At 34.5% G+C, this 23,545-nt stretch overlaps 2 protein-coding genes across 3 annotated transcripts; both read right to left on the reverse strand.

Annotated features, from left to right (window-relative positions):
• Positions 1-5,698: 5,698 nt before the first annotated feature.
• On the reverse strand, positions 5,699-16,472 carry LOC132191832 (putative elongation factor TypA-like SVR3, chloroplastic). 2 transcript variants are annotated; one of them, XM_059606943.1, is made up of 14 exons: positions 16,130-16,472; positions 15,780-15,889; positions 14,247-14,450; positions 12,748-12,924; positions 12,220-12,369; positions 11,149-11,238; positions 10,463-10,597; positions 10,164-10,280; positions 9,705-9,856; positions 9,549-9,633; positions 8,930-9,024; positions 7,713-7,878; positions 6,910-7,105; positions 5,699-6,221 (listed from the first exon to the last, which is right to left on the reverse strand). In XM_059606943.1, exons 1-14 carry the CDS (start codon positions 16,350-16,352, stop codon positions 6,088-6,090), a joined length of 2,034 nt encoding a protein of 677 aa, XP_059462926.1. In that variant the 5' UTR covers positions 16,353-16,472; the 3' UTR covers positions 5,699-6,087. The 2 variants fall into 2 exon arrangements, with proteins under 2 accessions (XP_059462926.1, XP_059462927.1); XM_059606944.1 differs by lacking the exon at positions 15,780-15,889 and having other exon boundaries at positions 16,130-16,212.
• Positions 16,473-20,158: 3,686 nt separating this feature from the next.
• On the reverse strand, positions 20,159-22,542 carry LOC132192043 (remorin 4.1). Its single transcript, XM_059607231.1, has 2 exons — positions 21,773-22,542; positions 20,159-20,743 (listed from the first exon to the last, which is right to left on the reverse strand). The coding sequence occupies exons 1-2, from the start codon at positions 22,394-22,396 to the stop codon at positions 20,549-20,551; spliced, it is 819 nt and encodes a 272-aa protein (XP_059463214.1). The 5' UTR covers positions 22,397-22,542; the 3' UTR covers positions 20,159-20,548.
• Positions 22,543-23,545: the final 1,003 nt, after the last annotated feature.

Below are 23,545 nucleotides of genomic sequence, written 5' to 3' on the forward strand. Positions count from 1 at the left end.
TTTGGGTCAACCGATTGGATTATCTAACTCGATAGAGGTAAACCTGAATCCAAAGTTAAACGGGTCAAATCGTTAAACTCGAACAGACCCGCTTCACACATTTAATAAACGGGTTACAAACAAGCCGTTTGACCCACTTAGGCTTGAATGCGACATGTTTTACTCGTTTCAACATATATTTATTATATAAAAATATACATAATTTTATAAACGTGTCGATTTGGTCAACCCATATATGACATTTTTATTAAACGAGCCATGCAGGTCAATCCGTTTATGCCAAATTATAACCCAATAATTTTGTATTGAGTTTACGGGTTGTGTCAAAAATTACTAACCCTGGATAGGAGTGGCAATTCACGTGCTCATGTTGGATTCGGGTCGTATCGAGACACATGTATAAGACTATATAGGTCAATCTTAACTCGACTTATTTAATTAAACAAATCAAACCTTTTAGCACTAATCTTCTAATTTTGTATTGAGTTCTTATCCTGTTTGCAAGTCATATAAAAAGTTTTTTGCCAATTATTTCGAATCATGTCAAAGCACATATATAAAACTCTATAGGACAACACTAATTCGATCAATTTAATTAAATGGATTAAACTCTTCAATTCCAAATCTTTAATTTTATGTTAAAATCGTATCGAATTCATGAAACGCGTAAAAAACTGTCAGCCATATAAAGTACACAAAGGCCTTTTGAGTTACTTGATAAATCAGTTTTTTTTTTTTTTACTTTCTGATCATTTATTATATGCAAATTTCAACAAAAAATTAGAAAATGAATATATTATTCCTGAATTGAGAACTTTTGTGTACAATTTTCTTAAATAATCGGTTTTTATATTCCTGCATTACTATTTTATATTTGGCATTGTTGCATACGCATGAGTGTTGCCATTTCTTTTATTTTAGTTTGTATATGCTAAATTAGACATATAAAAATGATGTTTATCATTATATATATATATATATATTTTTAACATTCAAAGTTATTGATAGATTTAGGTTGGCCAGAAGAAAGTCTATGACCCCGCCAATACATAATAGGTGAAATTGCACTGTCATTGACGATCATTATCAACCCTCAACCTACTTGTTTGAAAAAGGAATTTCTTTTGGGCAATTCATGCATATTTGCTTAAAAACCACATTAATTTACTTCACAAGGAAGAAAACTATCATGATTCAGCTTATCAGGATTCTCTTCATTTCAAGTTTTATAGCATATATTAAATTTTATAAATTTAATATTATATATGTTGTTTTATTATTTTAAATTTTTAAATAACGTAATATCATTAAGTATATATAATAAAACAAAATCTAACTATGAAATACATTATTTTCATTTCACTTAAAATAAGAAGATTCTATAACTAGTGCAGCTAGATTACAATTTATAAGCATGGAAAAGACACACACACACATATATATATATAGCAGTGATTTATATAACAATAGTGTGTATGAACAGTCATACTCGTTAGTATTGTTTAATTATAAAATATTATTTAAACAGTATATATATATATATATTATAACACTAGTGTCTATGATTGTTCATGTATGCTAATATTATATATATTATATAAATCACTGCTCATAATCAATTAATTATGAGACAGCATTGAGGGTCGGGGAAGATAAAAGAATAATATAAGCTAAAAAAAAACTATAGGACCACTCCAGGGTGTGGTCAACGTCTGTGCCGATACATTGGTTCTTTCAGTTGGCAAAAGTGGCCTGAACGTTGTTGCAGGTTCTGTACACGTGTTAGAAATTTATTGGTCTATCCATGTCCACGGAGACCTTCTAGAAGCCAGCCAAAAACTTGGTAGAGTGAGTAAATAACACCCAACTATAAAGCTTAAAATTAAACCCCGGCCGGCGGCCACTATTAAAAAAAAAAAAAACCTGTAAGGGCAATTTGATCATTTAAGCAGATATTTTAGCCCAACTACTACGAAATATACTCTCTTAGCCAGTTGGAATGTTGGATGACGTCTGTATATCGCTAGCCGTTGGATCTTAATATACCCGTAAGGCGTATTTTATTCGTAAAGCACGATTTTGCCCTTGCCTAATCAATGCATGCACTAGAGCTTTATAAGGAGGGGCATTTGCGTCCAAAAAATTAAAGAAAGGAAAAAAAAGCTCGGCAAAGGGTTTCTTCGTCATTTAGTGTAGACGAAAAAGCTGCCTCAAAAGCGCCGCCTTCGCTCTGAGGTTCGCAGTCAAACTCGGCAATTTTGACTTCGAATGCAACGTTAAGGAATCTGAGATCGCCGGTTTGCTTCCAGTGTGGTTCACTTACACGCTTTTAAAAAGCAGGTACCCGATCTAGACTCTCCGTTATATTGCGTGCTTTTGGATGTTACCGTTAAAAGAAATAAACTTTATCCATATTTTGGTAAAAAAAAAATATATATACTTCAATCTTGATTCTTTGGATTAGTAGTGTGGGTTCCATTCATCTTATGATAGGCTCTCATGTCATAAAAAAATTTGTGGGTCTAACTCATCTCATAAAATTAGTTCTATAAGAGAGAGTTGTTCATTCATTATATACGTGCCTAAGATCTTGTCCACTGGCAATGTATGATTATTTTTCAACACCCTTCCTCACGTGCGCTCAAATTGATATTTTTTTTGGTCCTTGTCACGGGATAAGTAATGTGGGCCCCATTCGTTCTGTGGTAGGTTCTGATACCATGTTAAATTACAAATTATCTCAAAAGCTTAAGTTGATAGGAATAGATAAATTTAATCAGTTAATCAATACTTTAACATGCTCAAGTAAAAAAAAACAGAATTCTGACATATGATACAAATGAATATGGCAGGATATGATATCCTAAAACTCAAGTAGAAGTATGAGTTAGAAAAAGAAAATGATTGAGATATTTATTTTTAATGCTATCTTGAAGAAAGAGGATGGCTTATGACTTATGAAGTAATTTGGCCAATAAAAAACAGAAGAGAAAAGTCGATGAAGCAGAAGTGTAAGTAAGAGCAAAAGTATTGGGGTGGCCAATTTCCAAATACATTGTTTTTAGTCAAAATTTGGCCAAAATCCATAAAAATCACTCCCACTTTGTACTCTCCATTTACAACAGTAATTTTTTTTTTTTTTTTTTTTTGGATTTTTAAGAGTATTTAGCTCACACATGTAACGAAGTCGAATAATTTTCCCATTCTTTTATTTTCTCTCTCCTTTGCAACATGAGAATAGTGTCAGTAGGTGCAATGGTAGCGGCCGTTGAGCACACTAAGACAGGTTTCTTGACTTTGCACGACGGCCTGAATTATTTGTGTTTTTTTCTACGTGATTGAGAGAAAGATATCATAAAAATAGATTAGTTAAAATAAAAAATTATTTTAATAGAGCATAAAAAGATTTAGAGAGTAGCATATATGGTATTTTTGAAAAGTATGTAATTAAAATAAAATAAAATAAAAAAGTGAATTTTTAACTTGGTAAACTTCTCGTTAGTCTAATGTAACAAAAAAAAAAAAAAAAAAAAAAAGTAGTACTTGTCTTTTACTTTTGGAACGGTTATGCAAAATTTCTCAACATAGCAGCCCTTATTAATCTCCCAAAAATAACAGTTATTAAGAGGTGGGGCTTAAAAGAATTATAAACATAGGCGGCGTCTACTCTTATATTAATTAAAAATATTTGGGATACTATAATTTTTATTATAAATTCACGTAGCAGTTCACATGAGAGTTGCGTGGTGCCACACAAGTAAAAAAAATTGACAAATAAATTTAATTGTTTAGTAACTGACATGACATGTGTTAAATAGACTACCACGTCAATATATAAAAAACTTGTAATAGAATCGGTCATACTAAACCCTAATTATCTCATTCTTATGAAGATTCCATTGTCTGAACCCTAGAAAACATGGGTTGTTCTAAAAAATATTCAATGACTTTTAATGGTCTTTCTTTTTCGAAAAGTATTAAGTCCTCCTCAAAAAAAAAAAAAAAAAAAAATTCAATTTAAGAGGATTCCAGGAATAATAGAATGTTCTGAAATTCGTTAATTTTTCAAAAGCAACAAAAAGAGATGTGTGGAAATTATAATTAATAATTATAATTGTGCTACAAATAGTCATCCATGACAACAATCAATCACAATCTTCTAGTAGATGCATCTAGAATCTGTCACGTATACAAAACCCTCACTATATCCTAAAATGGACGACAAAGCGTGCATAAACAAAGCATATAAGGACGTGCTGACAATGGAGGTTCCTTCCATATGGAAGTCAATTGACTTTATCAAAATCCTCATGATTTGTTTGTTATATATTTTCCTATTTATTGAATTGGCTGCTCTCCCAATCGAGTCAGAGATTTTTTTTTTTTTCAATTTAATTTATAAAATATTCATGTGTTGTTTAGCATGTAAAAATAATGTTTTTTCAATATATATATATATTCTTTTAATTCTGTTAGTGCTATTAAAAAAGTATGTTCTCATTTGCTCAAATAATACGTGATTATTTTATAAACTGAATTGAATGAATTTTCTTAAACTTAATTTGGAAGAAAATTTTGTTGTTAGATAAAAGGGGGCCCGACCAAAGAAAAAGAAAATAAAGAAACAAGAATTTTTTAAAAACACGAAAGAGAATAGTCCTATTTTAAAAACTATTATAAGCCATGATTTTATTTTATTTTTCTTGGGGAGGTCGGAGTAATGAAAAACATACTACTAAAACTAAAGTTTAAACGTCATATGAAAGAAAAAAAAAATTGAAATCAGATTTTTTATTTATTTTTATTTTATATCTAACCAAGTTGGATATACATATATGCAAAAAAAAAAGCTTTGGGGGTAGTTGTCATAAGTAAATAACAATAGCCAATTCAAAAAAAAAAAAAAAAAATAAAGATAATTTAATAGTATTTTCTAAATTCATGCCATTTTATTAATCCATAATATATATATTAAAAAAAAAAAAAGAAAAAAAAGAAAGTTCCTCGTTGGCTGCATGAGTGCCAAGTCAAGAATGGTATGTAGAGAATTCTTTCTCCAAGTTGTACACAGCATCATGCGTGGCGCACTTATTGACATGTTTCTCACTAAAAGAGATTGTGAAGAATGCTCAAACGTCAACGATATCGATTTCATATTCAAGGTCTCCTAGAAGGTCAAAAGGAAAATAGAGGAGAAGAGGTCTATAATTGACTCGGTCTACATGGCCGTCCCACTCACCCCATCTAGATACATATACAGCCCTTCTCTTTCCATTTATTCAATAATTATGACAAACTTTAAATTGCAAAAAATGCATTTTAAAAAAAATCACTTTTCATTAACCGTGTTTTAAAAACATGCTTGCTTCTTTTTTTTTCTTTTTTTTTTTTTTAAATAATACATTTTGAAACCGCTAAACCAAACAGAAGATTAATCCATGTTTTGGACCCAATAGAGGGGCAATCCAACTTGCATATGTTGGATCTTAATGAGCTTGGGGGGCTCTAAACGAGGTACATCTATTGCTGGTTGAGAAAACTGGCGTACACGTTGGAATTGATGTCATTGGCTTTGGCACCTTCAACTCTTGGTCATCGAATCCTCAGACTTGGATTGATTTCCCACTCTGACTCTCACCTGCTTCAACGACTCAATAGAATTTAATCCTTGACCTCGGATTTTCCACCCTCAAATTCATTAAAATGCCAAACGCCCCACTAAGATTAGAGTTGGTCTTTAAATAGTTGCAGCTAGCAACAAAGAATAAATTAAGAAATGTAACCTCAATGTTCACAGCCAAATCATATTTTCTTGGGCCCATTTCCTAGCAGCAGTATAATTCACTATTGAACATCCTCATCTGTTATACAATTTTTTTTTTCATGTACCTCATCGTTCTATACAGCCATCATACAAGTAAGCAAAACTTCCTGTACCTTTTTATCTGGAAGATTCGAGTTAGCAACATTACTATAAAACCGGACGATTTTAGGATGTGGAGAGTGAGAGGAGATATCTAATTGCAAAAGTATGCGGCTTCGATGAATTGGGATGAATTTTCCAAGGATGTTATGTATACTTGATGTCTATCTTGTCCTCTTTGTGATCTTCGGGTTTTTGCACATTCGGATACTTGATGGGGTCACCTCCACCAATTCATCCTCTTGAATGTACTCAATGCAGTCGTCCAGGCTATAATCCAATGGAGTATCAAGAACCACTGCATACAGAGAAAAACATGGAGTATTAAAATGCAATAAACCAAGCCTTGTTTTGCTGCAGATGTATGAATTTATTTAAGGTTTAATGAAAAGGGCATTAAACGAAAAGACAATACCACCACATCGTGAAATAATGTTGATTTAAGTTGATTATTGAACTCAAAGCCATTTACAAAATTTTTTTCCTTGGTCTTAAAATTATTCATTACACATCCTCTATAAACCCTTATTCATGGATTATGACATAATATATCAGTTTTTCCTTTTCGAACAGGGGGACAAAAAACAAAACAAAAATTACCGAGTATATGGTTGACAAGCACCCAAAAAGTTCTTAACTGGGGTTGCTCCATGTTTTCTTCATCGAGTATTAATTATTAAATAGCAGCACTAAAAGAAGTAGATGGAAGACCTCTCTAAGAACAAAATGATATTATTTTACTGGGAAATCAAATAATGCAGTTTCTTAAAGTCGGGTTAAATATTTTGGATCTATATGACATAGGGTCAATATGGCAATAAAAACAGCAAAAGCGTGATCTTGCATTTCGTTTTCTAAAAACATACTTGACTCAAACTTCCCAGTAAAGATTAAATGTAAAACTTGATGGAAAAATAAAAGCATCCAAATTCATTTTTTAGTGCAACATAAGGGAGAAAATATAATGAACTACATATGCTTCTGACCTGTTTGCTCCTTATTGGAGCGTATGTTTGTTGCAGCCTTTTTCTTGCACACATTAAGGGACAAGTCCCCAGGCCGCTGATGAATGCCTACAATTTGACCTTTATAAACCTCTGACCCAGGACCAATAAACATCTGCCCCCTCTCCTGTGAACTAAAAAGGGCATAAGAAGTACTGGTTCCATCCTCAAAGGCAACCTGAAAATCAATTTCATGTGATTCAGTTTGGCATTATTGACATCAAACTTCCTAAAATTCATGGGAATTCCATTGCATCACAACAAATATAAACAACGATTTTTTTTTTTGGTGATGTCGGGGAACCTCTCCAAGGCAGAGCCCCTCGGACTCACCCTTGCAGAGTAAACCCCGGTCCCGTGCACCGTACCATCGGAAGTTTTTCTATATGGAACTAGTTAAATCGCTGGCTTTTCACTAGGTGGTGTGGCCCCAAGGGATTGTTTTCACCCATGAGATGTTGAACTTTGGACCTTGAAGGAAGCAAACCCTCAAGACCAAGGCCTTCACCACTTGGGCCAACCCCTTGGGGTTAAAAGAAAAATACAAGGCATGATTATGGTTGTAATGGTCTTTTATCTTTGGACGAATTAATAATATCTCAACACAACTGTTTTGATTATTTTTCCTCAATAAAGTGGTAACATAGGATAAGCTACTGCAATAAAGTAATTACTGTTATCACTTCTGTAACTATAGCAAAAGAAAGATAACCGGAGGCTTTCACCATTAAGACCATTTCCATAGATGCAATATAAGAAACAATCTAAATTTTTTATGAAATTACCAGTGACCCCTGATCCCTGGTAGAAATGTCACCAGCCCAAGGTCCATAGCTGTCAAATATTGTGTTGAGAATTGCTGTGCCACGAGAAGCTGTTAAAATTGCATTTCGCACTCCAAGAAGGCCACGAGTTGGAATTTTATATTTAAGTAGTGTTGTTCCTTCCGACCTAGTACACAATTTTGCAGATAATTAGATCATCGTCACAAATAATCAGGTGCAAATTCAAGGAAGAACTGCCATTATTCACCACTCTGGTGATACAAGTGAAATGGGCAGCAAATTAGTACACTCTGCAGACTGTTAAAAGAGGAAAAACTCTGCACCATCAAATTTATGCTCATATTAATGAACCATCAAAAGTTAAAATCTAACATAGCAGTAACAAATAATTGAATGCCATCAATTGTGTCCACAAATGAAGTGAGGATGCATGCCTTGTTTAATATAAATCTTGATAAGTGGATACAAGTCCAATACTCTCTATGGCACATTAAGAAATTATTGAAACTGTTCCGAACAATAGCCGCTAAGCAACAAAAAGATACCAATAGCAGAATTTGTTTTTTTTTTTTTTTATAACGTAGGCGAACTTTACTCAGATTAATTGCACGTCGCAAATACATACTGTACAACAATCATCACCGTTAATCAAACTCCTACGGGTAACTGACCCCACCCGCCAGAACCAGTTACCAAGTAACCCAGGAGCTTTCACCCCTGATGGGCTAAGCAGTTTATCCTCATGCCCAGGAAGCATCAATAGCAAGATCTATTAGGGGAAGGAGATAGATATTAATATCAGTAGAGTATGGTGCTAAGGGATCTCGCTTAAGATTTACATATTATGGGCTATTCTATCCCTTACTGGTAGAGGAAGAATATGAATTCATGAATACATACACCATGACTGTGACTGAGCATAGACATGCATTTACGAAGTTATATCTCAACAATCTATTCTGATGCTACAAAGTATAAACAATCTATTCTGATGCTACAAAGTATAAACAATCTATTCTGACGCTACAAAGTATAAGCTTTCTTTCTTTCACCTCAACCCCCTTGCATAGGGACACTGGTAGTGTCTTAAAAGACAATCATGAATGCACATTATTATTATCTTCGTTTATGCCATAGCTTATAAAACTTATCCACTGAAAGATGGAAAATTAAAAGAGAAAAAAGAGAAAAAAAGAAAGAAAGAGAATTTCACATACCCAACCCCTTCCATATCAAACATCTGCCCACGCCTTTTGCCGAGAAGTTCAACCACAGCCCCCATGTGTTCTTCTGGCACCTCCACAGTGGCAATCTGCAAGCAATCCACATGTTAGGAACAAACGCTTTCAGAAGAGTGGACATGATCTTTTATCAACAGAGATTGCAAAAGTGAAACACATTGCCTCATTAGTTACCAATTATATATAAATGCTAGTACTACATGCTTTTTTCTGATTGCTATTCTCTTAACCCATGTGCAAAATGCACAGGTAGTCACTGGTATCCAGGCCAATTTTAATCAAATTTTAATCTCAAGGAAAAAGAAAAAGAACAAAAAAGGAAATTCTTCACTTCTGTTTTCTAGCAAAGCCTTCGCATACCCAAATATCAAATTGTAGAAATTTCAGACCATTACATGAGCATCAATATTTTTAAGTAGTCTATGCACATCTCAATTATTTAAAGTGGATTACAAGAAAGAAAGCACAAGCATGTTGATAAAAGAAACATTGAGTCATATTATACCTATGTCAACTACAAAGTATACACATCAATGTGTTCTTTTCCTTTTATCCCCTTAAGCAGAAATAAAGGAAACCTCTATCAGAAATTCACCTCATATGGTTCCAACAGCTTGTCATCCACCTTTTTGTTAATAACTTTAGGGGGTCCCACCATGAATTCAAATCCTTCTCTTCGCCTGAAATGCATGATCATTCATAAATATGCACACAGAAGAAATGCATGAGCAACAAAATTGCCTATACTTACATGTTTTCTATCAATATCGTGATATGTAAAGTACCACGACCACTAACAATGAATGTATCCGCTGTTTCTCCATCATCAACTTTCATAGCCAAATTACGCTCAAGCTCACGGGAGAGCCGATCACGCAAGTTTCTGCTAGTAACATACTTTCCCTGAAAAGGAACAAAGAAACTTTGAGTTATAAGGCCATCCCAACACAAAACTTCTCTAACTACATATGCTAAGCAGATCCACAACACTAACTAGAAACAGATAAAATGCAAGATCTTTGCAAAGAGATAATTGATGCCTATCAAATATCAAAATAGGATTACTTAACCACTTACAAAGGCATGCATACTTAATGCAGACAAGAGCTACTAAAGGCATGCATACTTAGCCTTGTCTTGCCTACAAGGCTCATAAAAATGCTGAGGCACTAGGAAAGAAAGCCATGTACAGTGTTTCATAGAGAAATACCTCACGCCCAACAAAAGGAGAAGTATTTATAGAGAAAGCCATTTTGACAGTTGGTTCTTCCACCCTAATTGCAGGTAAAGGCTTCCCAGACGTTTTATCAGCAATCGTCTCGCCAATCTGAGTAAAGAATTTAGATCAGTCATAAAATTCTTACCAAGATAAGGAAATAATCTATAGATGAAAAATCTTCTAATTTTTAACTAAAAATTATCTTAGAAATCAGGTGTCTGATATTATTAATGAAAAAGAAGTAAGATCAATCTTAGGATGTCAGTTGATCCGAGCAAAACAATATCCACCTGTATATCACTAATCCCACAGACAGCACAAATGTCACCAGCTTCCACAATCTCTGCCGGAACCCTACTGAATTTTTCATACACAAAAAGCTCACTAACTCTTGCAAATCTACAGGAATCTTCTGAGGTGCATACCTAATAAAATAAAAATTAAACCGTAAGTTGCAAAAAATATCTTGATAAATTTCCTGTAAAAGTATCCAATGAATATATGCAAATAGCAATTCACTTCTGTAACGTGCATTTGATTACAAGAAAAAGGAAAAGCACCAAGCCAAAAACCCAAAGATTCATAGTTGCAAATATATTTTCAGAAAATTGTAGCAACGTCTGCTGAAATGGAATTAGCTATAAAATAAATATGCAATTTAGCAATCTTTGGAGAAAAATTAAAGATACTTCCCCCACCCTTCCCCCCAACCCACCCCCACCCCAATAGGTGTAGTCAATATAAATCTAGTTTAGCAATCTTTAGAGAAAAATACTGGAGTCCAAATATTTTTACACTTTCAAATCAAAACATGTAGCCAACGCCGATTAAATGTGAGTATTCATATCAATGACAATGTTTCAATCAGTACTCCAAATAATTAGAAATCTTTTGAGGACTAGCCCTTAGTAATACACAATAAATATAAAATGCACAACAAGGCATGGACCATGTTCCTGATTCAAAGCAAACTCACCCTCACATCCATTCCTCTGCGCAGAACTCCAGCATGCAATCGTCCAATGGCTATTCGTCCTTTATGTTCATCATACTCGATATTTGTAGCCTAAAATATTTGTTTGGCAGTGTAAATAAGTTATTTATGTTGAAAATAAAAAAAATATCTATATATAAAGAAAGCAAATTGAGCAAATATAAAACAAATACAAAGCTGAGCTCCATAAGTTGAATTTCTTTATTGCTCATATTAGAGAGCTAAGATGTCAACCGATAATATAAGAATCTAATCATCTGTAATCTCTCCCCAGTTTAGCAGGGTTGTTTAAGACCTATCAACATTATTCAATTATTTTAACATCTGTGCAAGGAATTCAATTATTTTAATCACCTTTACTTGGGTCAAGAGATTAATTTTGTTTGCTTGAACATAAAGGTTTTCATGGAGGAAGAGATGGTGAGGCAAGATTGGAAGTAAGTTTTGCAATCCATCTGCAAGAATTATGATTGACGGAGAGGCTGAAATGGCCAGAGTATATTTGAAAGAGTTTATAAAAGGACTCCAAACTTTCTACGCCATTATCAGATAATGTTCTGAGCTGAAGGGCTATATTATTTCCCTATGATAGATAGTTTTGTTCTTTCTTCTTCTTTTTCTTTGTCGTTTTATTCAAGTATACAGAGGTGGGTAAACACCTTGTACATATGCTCATTCTTCCTTTTGTTAATTAAATTCAGTCCACATGCCACTACTCCAGTGACTTAAGTGAGATAGACAGCGCAGACAACTGATGGAACAACAGAGGTAGAAATTGCTTAGCTCACTCTCCACCAACTATTCATCATTGCTGATCCCTGTTAAAAATTAGTAAAGACCACAATCGCTTTGACTTGTCTTTTCCCATACTGATATAGAGGTCTAGTATACTGCATGAAACATGCATAAGCCCGTAGTCTCAAAATAATGTTCAGCATTAATCCAACAAAGAGCTGTTATGTAGTTTTGAAGCATTATAAGGTGCCATGTCAAATCCAAACAGGTAACATCAGAGAAACTAAATAAAAAGCGATAGAAAGAATAACCACTAACAAGCATTTGCAGTGCACCATCTTCAATACGTGGTCCAGGTATGCATCTGATTATAGACTCAAAAAGTGGGCCAAGATCTTCTGCCAAATTTTCAGGTGACAATCCTGCCTTTCCCTTAATACCACTTGCATATATTGCTTGGAAATCACACTGCAAGCAAAATGAAAGAGCAATTTCATTAAACCTTAGATTTAATGATAACATGGGAGCATTCATGAGCTTTAATGACAAAAGATATAACTTATGAAGAGACATTGTCTAGAACCACAGTTTTTCTTTCCTATTCACCTCCAGATTTCCAATTGGGCAAGGAAAGACTTTCTTCACCCTCATTATCCACAATAACTACCCAATAATTCCTACTACAAAAATGGACCATTGTGGTTGAAAGACCATTTTGATGTCCCAAATTTATCCGTGCAGGCATAGATGGCGCCAAAGTATGGCTTCAGGTTTGAATAACAAAAAAGTTTGAACTTAATATGAATCACATATTTCACATTCTTCACAATATAATAAAGCATTTACCTGTTCATCCGTCGCATTTAATTCAATAAAGAGTTCAAAAGTCGAATTGATGACAAAATCAGGACGTGCAGAAGGTCTATCAATCTTATTGACCACAACAACAACAGCATGGCCAAATTCTAGGGCCTTCTTTAGAACAAATCTTGTTTGAGGCATTGGACCCTCAACAGAATCTACCTACAAAAAGGGAGAAGAAAAGATAACCCGGTAAGAATATCAAAAGGTGTAGCATAACAAGGCAAGCCGATTAAAAAAAGTAACAAGCATGGAGAAAATACTCCCAAGAGATCATTTGTAAGAAGAAAAATCTATTTTGGTGTGATAATCAGTATCCATCAGTTTGAGAATCGAGCACTTCTATTCTTGTAAAAGAGAGAAAAGTATGCTTCTCAAAAGAGATGTTCAATTTCCTATGAAGAAAAACCGTATCCAAATAAAGATAACTCTTATGACGTATAATCCACAAAACTATCCATTACAAACCCCATCTTGAAGCATTGACTAATTCCTAGATTCCAGCACTTGAACACAATGGGTAGAAAGTAATTCTTTAAAAAAATATAACACGGTATAAGCACTAATCTCAGACTCCTATTTTACGAGACTAAAGTAATTTCTGTGAGGATTTGTATGCCCTTGTCTATCACCACAATTTACACAATGACTTCTTCAAGACTGAAAACCAATAAAATTAAAAATGAAGAATACCTTTTAAACCAGTAAATCTTTCTAGAGTATTGGGATATTTATAAAAAAAAATCAAACAGAAGGAAAAAAATAAAAGGCCGGCTGAAGTGGACATATATCCATAGCACATGAGTATTTTTTTCTGCTTTTTTTTTTCAACTCCTCTTCATTAATTACTTCTCATCAAATTGTTGATGAGAAATGGCCAAAGGTGCAGATGAGTGGAAGGAAAAAAATGCAAATTCCAAAACATAAACAGCACAACAAGATCCATCTGGAAAGCATTAAGCTTGTCCTAACAAAATTGATATTTGCTCTTGGAGGGTTTTTATGATAGAAATTGAGAACTACTGAAGTCCTAAGGAGAGGGGTATGGACACTGTATGACTATGAGGCCAGCAATCACAAGAACTCTCTCTCTCTCTCTCTCTCTCTCGGAGGGTATTTATGATAGAAATTGAGAACTACTGAAGTCCTAAGAGAGGGGTATGGGCATTGTATGACTATGAGGCCAGCAATCACAAGAACTCTCTCTCTCTCTCGTACTATAGTATGCATCTGGATATTGGCATTTACGGGGAAACTCAAAAGGGTAAGCCTGAATTTGTTCAAGCATTTCAAAAAATTGTGGTTCTGTCATCCTGGAAATCCGTACACTGTCTATTACTTGATTTATTTTTTATTAGCCAATGACATATAACAACCACGATGAGACAAATGTCAATATCAATCACCAGAATCATTAGTACATAGTCACAAGGTTAGAATGCATATTATTCCCAAAAAAGAAAAAAGAACGTTAAAAGAAGTACCACTAGAAGAACCCCTTCCACCATATTGAGGATGCGTTCCACTTCCCCTCCAAAGTCAGAGTGCCCTGGAGTATCTATTATATTGATCTTTGTATCTTTAAAAGTGATAGACGTATTTTTGCTTAGTATTGTAATTCCTCTTTCACGCTCTAGATCATTTGAGTCCATTATCCTTTCCTGTACAAATTGGTTGTCACGGAAAACCTGCACAGAAGAATTAGAAATGTATTTTAGTAAGATTCATCATTTTCTCCTTAGTATTTGGGAAGCGAGGCGGGGAAGTTTGATTCTCCACTTCACAATTATAAGTTACAAGTGGCTAAGTGCACTCATATTGAGTCAGTCAAAAAGCTATTTTGATTAGCCCTATAGCAAAAATTCTCAGAAAAGCTCCACATCTAGCCAAACTAACTAAAATAGCTAAAGATTTGTTGAGCTGCTATAGTGCTCCGCAAATTTGCCAAGCATTGTAACTCAACAACATAATTTATATTAATAAAAAAAAGTCTTGTTCTCTCTCTTATTTTGGAATAGTGAAAAGTGATAAGAATATTTCAAATGGAATAGTGAAAGTGAATAGCGAAAATGTTGAGCTGGATGTAGGTGCTTTGAAAAAGTGTGTAGCTAAAATAGAAAAAAGTGTTCTTTAACTAAATATTTGCTGAGCTGGATGTGAATGTCTAATAACTACAACAGTCTTTACGCAATACCATCCTACTTAGACTTATGATAAATCCATATGATTCTACTTATGTCATTCTCTAAGGTAATGCCAAAATAATTTCAAGTGATGGATTCATGCATCTTTCTGCTCTCTCTGCAGATTCATTATTTATCATTTATATGCCAGCAAAATCAGCACCTCAGAAGCTAACTAGTTGGTACCAAGCATGATATCAGAAACCAAAGTCAATGGGTACATTTATTAACAAGTTTTTTGTAACATATATCACCTGCATGATCTTACCCTGGACCGTTATATATGGTTATTCAATAAGTCACAAGGATTGGTGAATGAATCTTGCTTTGCACATTAAGATTATAATTTAAAGCCAGTCTATTGATGTAAAATGAGAGTTTGAATCTGCAATGTTGGCCATATATGTCATAACCAACCATTTGGGGCTTGCAAGATGAACCATGTGCCAACATTCTAACATGTCAAAAATCACGCTATCATGTAAACTAATTAAATCCAACACAAGTTACACAACCCTCATCTCTCCATACATAAGTTCTAACTCATGCATCTACTTCCAAAAAGGTTATACAATTCAGTACCAGCATCAACTTGAGTTGCTTAAAGAATTTACATACTGGGTACTGGGACTTGAGCGCCAAGAAGCATACATGTTTTTAAAAAAGGACATGGAGTAAAAAAAAAAAAAAAAGCAACGAAATTATAACTACAATCAGCCAGGTTTTGTTTGATATATCAACTTTAGTTGACTCAGTGGCCAGACACTTAATTTGAGAAGGCAGCTTGTGGCATTCTTCATTTACACAAGGCATAGATTATTTGCTAGGGATTACCTTTGCTTGCCTCAACATAGAATCAACCAAAGTTGTCTTTCCATGATCTACATGAGCTACAATTGCTATATTCCTTATGTCACCTCTTCTCTTCAACTGGCTTTTCTTCTCTAAGGAAGCACAAGAGAATGAGATATAAGCTACAACATATACATGAACACATGACATGACACACAAAAATTCAAAATTGTTCGTAAATGCATGCTTGGCACATACAAACATACTAAATGAAAACCTACAAACTTCAAAGCATTCCCAGTATCGAGATAAGAAGTAGCTACACATACAGGAAAAAGAAGCAAAAAAAAAAAAAAAAAATTAAAGCGAAAATGGAAGGGCAAGTGAAGTACCGGAGGAGGCGGTCTCTGTAGCTTCGGAAACGGAGCATTTGATCGGTCCGTGACAGGGAATTTTGGAACGGAGCTTGAGAGATGGTTTGGAGGCTGGAGAAGGAGATAGGCCGAGCCCGAAGAGTTGGTTAGAGAGTGAAGAAGCAAAGGGGGCTCTTCTAGCAGTAGGAGTAGGAAAGTTAGGGCTCATCGAGCCGTGGAAGAAGCTGAGCGTCATCTCCATCACTCTCTCTCTCTCTCTCTCTCTCGGAGGTCGAAGCTGCTGAAAGAGAGGGAGAGAAGGGAAGGGATTTGGGAAGTGAGGCTGGTATTGTAGTTGGAATTCACACTCCCAAAGAAACGAATGGAGTGGCTATTGTTGTTATATGCTTCGAATATTTCATTTACCGGAAGGTCCGCTTTACTCCACGTCGTCCACAGAGGCCTACAATTTCCCAATTTGGTGGGTCCATGGAGCTTGACACACGTTTAAAAATACGTTTCGTTTACGCAAGAAAAAAATAAATAAATAAATATACAGAGACACAACTAGCACATCAATTCTCTAAAAGAAGATCTTGAAGATGGAAGGCAAGTGGAAATACAGTTAGCAAAGTTGGTGGCGGCTCCTGATGAAAATTTGGAGCGATAACAAGAGAACTTAAAACTTAGCTATCAACTAACTTTGGAGGTAACCCGAAAGATTAAAAAATATTATATTTATAATAGTTGAGGATCTTCTTATAGGGCGGTGAGCTTAGAGCTCAACTAGATTAAATTTTGTTAAAGCTCAAATCTATATATGAGAAATCTAAAGGACCAAAAGGGCTATTTGAAAAATAGACTCATGGTAGCGGATGCACATGTGGTACACCCGCTAGGACAATAGTCATAAGATGAAAGAGAGTAGACAGGTAAAAATTGAGAAGAGGTCCGCCCGCAGATGATAGAAGTGGATGGATAGATGTAAATTTAACCTTCAAAACCTGATAGTAAAAGTGAGTACCACCTTAAAAATGTATGAGAGTAAAAGTGAAATAGTAGAAATATGTGCAACATTATGTATAAACAAAGCCCTAACACTAATTTACACACACACACACACACACACACACACACACAAAAAAAAAAAAAAAGGCCCTAACACTTGAGATATTTGTCAACCAATCACCGGATAAGTTCGAACCTCGACCCAATAATATACGAAGCATACCATAGTTGCTTTGCTTAACTTGCTTGCCTATTGGGATGGCCCAAAGAACACGTGCCTTGAATTTCAAATGAGCAATATGATTAAAGACAAGTATTGGGCCAGCCCACTGTGAATCAAATACCTGGGCCTTGTCATGGCGTTTTTGATTCAATCAAGAGCTATGGGCCCTTAGTTTTTGTTTTTTTTTTTTTTGTTTTGGTCACTCAATGGAGTGAGTGTCATTGTGTCAACGGTGAATTAGTTGAGTGCATAAATGTTTTTGTAACAGTTTACAACGTGCGGTTTGAAAATAACAGAAATTTTAAAACCTAGTTCATGAAAATATGTTGTAAAATTATAATTTGATGTTTAAAATTATGCGTTTTTAAAAAATGCATTTTATTGTCAGCGATTTAAAAACATGATTTTTTAAAAAATGTACTCTCAAACGGACTGCGATTTTGTTTAAAATATACTTAAATCAATCATAGATAGAAATAGAATAGTAGGCCTCCTATTAAAATAAATAAATAAGCTTGTGCCAAACATTTTGAAGTTTAACTTTGGTCCAATTTCAATTGAAACTAAATTTGTTGGGATTAAGACATGTTCTCCATATTAGACTGCATGTACAAGGGACGTGTGTCCCACTTTTAAAGAATCAAATTTCAATTAGAATTAGACCCAAGTTGAATCCAAAAGTTTTGATCTTCCACGTAAAAGTGATAAACTTATCATGTAGATTAAATGGGTGGAAGTTTAAAAAAAAAGAAAAAGAAAAAAAAGAAGGTAATTATCTTTTGCCCACATGAACTACAGTGTTTTGGCACTTTTTCCCCATGAATTACCAACTCTGACACCTGACCCCATCAAACTACCATCTTATGATAAAAAACCCTATTTCCGTCGGTCAAAAGGGTTAAAATTGATGATCAACCGTCATGTGTAAGTCATGTGCTATTTTAATTTTTTTTTCTTCCACTTTTGCCCTCATTTTAAATTTTTTTCATGTTTTGGATTAGGGTTTAGGAAGGTATAAGTGTCATTTTCTCGATCTAAAGTGAGGTCAAAAATAGAAGAAAAAAAATTTTAAATGGCACATGACTTGCACATGACCATTGGCCGTCAATTTTAACTCATTTGACTGACGGAATTGGGGTTTTTTGTCATAATATGGTAGTTTGATGGGATAGGTGTCATAGTTGGTAGTTTATAAGGAAAAAAGTGCTAATGCGCTGTACTTCATATGGGCAAAAGTTAATTACTCAACCAAAAAAAAAAAAAAAATGAATGGAAAAACAAAGACAGACAAAAAGAAAAGAGAAGTGCTTCTTTAAAAGAATCAGAGGCCTAGAAGGAGGAGATCTTTGAATATCTTCTTTTTTGCCTAACCTTTTCACTACTAGACAATGAATACCTAAATATGTAGAATCCATTTGGGTGACAATATGCCCCCATTTCAGGCTCCACCCCTTTTCTTAATTGCTAATCATGGAAGATTGCCAACACTACTAGTGAGTCACGGTCCAATTTCTTTGTTCAAAGGTGAAAATAACCATGCATTTTACTATTTGTTTCTTCTTTTACCTTTGACTTTTCCTTTTACTTTCTTCATTTTTTTTTTTGTTTTTTGTCAAGTATAAAATAATCTAATAATAGCATTCACATTCCACTACTCAAATGTTATTTTGGCATGCCAGATTGTTAAAATGGGAAAAAAATTCGTTGCATTTGAAAATAAATAAATAAATTATAGAGACGTAAAAACCGGGATTCTGGCAGGCCATTAGTAACGTTTTTTGCCATTGACACGTCACCAATTGCCAATCACTTAAAACAGATTTTTTTTTTTTTTTTTTAAATTTTTTGTAGTGGTAACATTCTCTCTCCTTAATTTCAATAAAGTATAAAGAGTGAGATGTAAGTGTTTTAAAAATTTGATAACTAAAATAAAGAGAAAATTTGCTGAGCGGGATGTGAATGTTCTAATATGCTAGCTGAACAATTAATTATCAATTGTGCCTAATTGGAGGTGGGTTATTGCAAGCCACTTTTCATGGCTTTCGGTGATTCAATTTGACTGTAATGAAGCTTTATGGATGGATCTCTTTCTTTGCCATTAACATATTGAATTCAAGAACACAATCTCTAAAATATATATATATTAATAAATTCAGAATAAAGTTCTGAAAAATCTAAATTATTTGGGTTGATTAAAAGCAAGTTTTTGATGCCGCCGTTATTTACGGATTGTAATTAGGAATTGATTGGATTCCCCTCCACTAAAACCATAGACTCCAACTTTATGAACAAGTTTTTACCTTCATCACTAGCCACGGCATGGGCCGTGCTTATATCAGTTTCAGATAAGTTTTATTTTATTTTATAATAAGTTGATATTACTATAATTTATTCAAGTTTATACAAGAGTTGAACTTATACAAACTAAATTCAATTAATAAATGAGCCTAAATTTATAGTCAAACCCGATTCATTTGTAGCCTTAACTAGATTAGAAGAACTGGAAGATCATCTTGAGTATAATCTTCATTGTTTAGATTAGATTTTTTAGATTTTATAGATTTAATGGTGTATATGTTTTTTTTTTTACATGTCCACACAAGAGGGGAAAGGGAGATTCAAACTAGTAACCTCCGCTTCATAAGGCGTGGTTTCTAGCCGATTGAGCTATCCCTTAGGGACGTGTATATGTTATTACAATTGAGAAGTTGTTAAAGCGTGTAATTAAGAAGAGCAAATCTGACACCAAGAACGTACATGTGATTTGTCATTGGGGGCTTAGCCATGGAGGGCCTATTGAAGCAATGTATATATAGCTCCATCTTTGGGAAAATATATGCACAAATATGGATCAAAATACCATTCAATCAATAGCAGATAAATGCAAAATGGAGTTTAGACAAAGCATATGGCAATTAATTAAGCACCAACTCCCTATAGCTGCCATGAAAAAGAAAGCAAAATTACTGTACAAGACCCAGAAAGTTTGTTCACCACCATCACTAACAAGCCCCTCTCAAAAATTCTAGCACACTTCAAACACTCAAAAAGGAAAACACCCAAAATCAAATTATACTTCTTTACATTTTTGGGGGGGCACAATAACTGCCCCTTCTCATATAGGGTACCCTGTGGTTCAAAAGGTAAAGGGCCCTAATTAATTTTGGGGCAGCTATTGTGCATATAAATTTCCTTTTTCTTTTTCTTTTTTTTCGGATTTAAAGGGCTCAGCTGAAGAAGGAGCGTTTTACAGGAGGCCTTCCAACAGCTCTCATCAAGTTGGCTACGTCGAGAACTCCGGCCACCTTTGTTCCTCTCCTACCCTCAGCCGATGCCCTTCTCTCTTCTGCTTTTCTGCGTGCTTTCGCCACATCATTCTGCATCTTCTCCATAGCTCTTGCTCTTTTCTCCTCTAGTTTCCTCTACACAATATTGTGAAAGTTACTAGTTATGGTCAAGAATATATATATATATATATATATATATATATAATAAGTGCTTAAATATAGAAAGAAAAGTTGAATTATCAATTTGGATGGTACATATACTCAAATCAATGCAAACAACTATTTAAAGAAGAATATGAATAATTAACTCCAATTATTTATGAAAGGAAAGTGATTGTTGTTTGGAATGACCTTTTTTGTTCTTATTTGTAATTTAAAGTACTAGAGCAATATTATTTGCCAAAGTCACAGGAAGCTGAGCCAACCACTTTTGGGTATAATTATGAGGCCAAGAAATTAATTAAGGGCAAGGAAGAACTCAAAGGCTATTGCCTCCATCTCATATGAGTACTTCAAGCTCGAATTTAGATCCTCTCCGGTTCAAACGAACAGGAGAGGAGCCGGTTCTTTATAGTTGGGAGTACTTTTGTCCCCAAAAAAAAAAAGTAAAATGACAAAAATATCCTTTAACTATAAACAACTGACTTCTCTCCTGAATGAATACGAGGAGATCATGTTCTTTCAAGCTCTTTAATGTCAAAAAAAAATGTATCCATTGAAGATGAAGCAGTTCAACTTTTACTATATTTTGCTTATGACAACTGGTTAAAGAATGATCCATCAACAAAATAAAATAAAAAATAGGACAAAAATATAGTATATAACATTTCTCATGTTTTAAACGTTCTCTTGGGGACTATAATTATATACGAGGCTGAGTCATTAACTTAGGTAACTTATTATTGGGGATTTGGGGTGAAGTCTTAAAAAGTTAAACAAATATTTTTGACAGCATGCTCAAGAGTTGAGGATATGCATGAAAACGTGGACAACCTTTTCATCTAGTCTTCGGATGCATGATCATGATCATGATCTGAAAAGTAATTGCCGTGAAAAGAAATTAACCAGTTTGATGAACAAAATCTTTACCCTGTTAAATCTTTTTTTACTGACAAAAAAACATGCACAAACAAGAGTGAAAAATGAATGAATTAATTTACGTACCTCAACTTTCTTCATCCACGATGTTGCTTTCTGAACCTGCTCGCTCTCCCAGCCGTTGATGATCGCGTCCTCCCTCTTAAACCGATTGTTGATCTTCGCAATCTTCGCGTTCTGCCACGCCGATATCTTCGACTCCACCTCCTCTTTCTTCACCCTTTGCACCGAAATCTCACTGCCACCACTTGTCGCAGCCGCCGGAGCCCCGGGTCGAGGAGATGGAACCGGGTCGAACGGGTAATTATTATCCGGGACAATAGCCAATGGGTTGATCAACTCCTCCTCCGGCATCTCGTGACCTTCTCCAATCCTGGCCAGGTTGTTTCCGTTGCTGCTTGTGCCTTCATTAGAATTGGTATTATTATCTATACCCGACCCGGCAAGCACCAAGGCACTGAACTCCCTGCTCATGCTTGTGAAGTTTTCGGTTGATGCACCTTCAATACTAGCCATGGACATGGAAGATGATCTGTGGCTGCTTGTTTCCCAAACTTCTCTTCGACGGCCACGATTCACCGGTGGTGGGTGAGGTGGGGTCAGGGCGTGGATGTCCCGGATTTGTTCCTCTTGATCCTGATCGTCTTCTTCATGGCTGGTGCTTGTAATTAGTCTCTGATCATTCAACATAGCAACAGAGCTAGGTGGAAGTGAAGTGAAGAGAAGAGTTTTTTAAGCATAGTCTAAGGCTTTTGGTGTGGAGAATGTGAGGGGGAAATAGGAGCCACACACATGCATATGAAGGAGGATTCAATATGCAGATGGGAATTGTGTTATTGCAATCATTGCAATGAGATCAAAATAAACTTTAGATTTTGAATATATTTCTACCACTTTTTTTTAAAACCCCCTTGTCTCTCTTGCCTTTTTCTTCTAGTCCCCACTTTATGTACAACCTCTTCATCTGCCCCCTTGGCATATTTATTTTGTTTTTATTTTTATTTTTATTTTTTCGAATAAGGGTTGATTTCTCCTTATATCTGATTTCATGAACGATCTTTGGGGTGAAGGTTTTGTCCTAACCTTTGGATCGAGGAGGATTAGTTTCGGTGTGAGGGTTTTGCCTTATGGCCGAGAAAATAAAAGTTGATAATAGAAGCTGCTTATATATTAGATTGAGTCTGCCTGGAATAGATCTATTCTATAACTGAAGTTCGGACATGGGTTAACGGATGTTGAAGTCATAAATAAGACTTGATTATAAAATTTTTATATTTGTCTATATGACGTTGTAATCTCATATTTTTTGCTGTGATTTATCAGAACTTTATATTCTTTTATGTAAGAGCTTTATGCTCTTGATATTTTTTCAATCAATGAATATGAAAGATTCCTCTAAAAAAACAAAAAGAAAAAACACACATTTTTATCTCATCATACTACTGACATATGAGTCTTAATTAATTTTTGAATTTTTATTATTTATTTTTACAATTAATGATTGGTTCACACTCTCAGTTTAATATTGTAGGATAATTATGAGATAAAAATATGATTTTTAGCAATTCTTATTCATAGAGTAATGCATATATAATATTTTTATTTCACAACTATTTGACGTCACATGCCTAACTATTCCCCCAAAATATTGATGTATTGGATAGGGCGAGATCCTATGGTCAAGAATTAGGATGCGTAAGAGTTGGATAAATAAATAAAAAGAAAACATCCTCTTAAATTTCCTACCAACAAACAAAAGGACATTTTAACCATCGAACACCATCCTATTTATTGTGCTATAGCGAGGTTTCAATTAACACTTATCAAAGGGTACCGGAG

Source organism: Corylus avellana, chromosome ca9 (genome assembly GCF_901000735.1).
Source record: "Corylus avellana chromosome ca9, CavTom2PMs-1.0".
Lineage (NCBI taxonomy): Eukaryota > Viridiplantae > Streptophyta > Magnoliopsida > Fagales > Betulaceae > Corylus > Corylus avellana.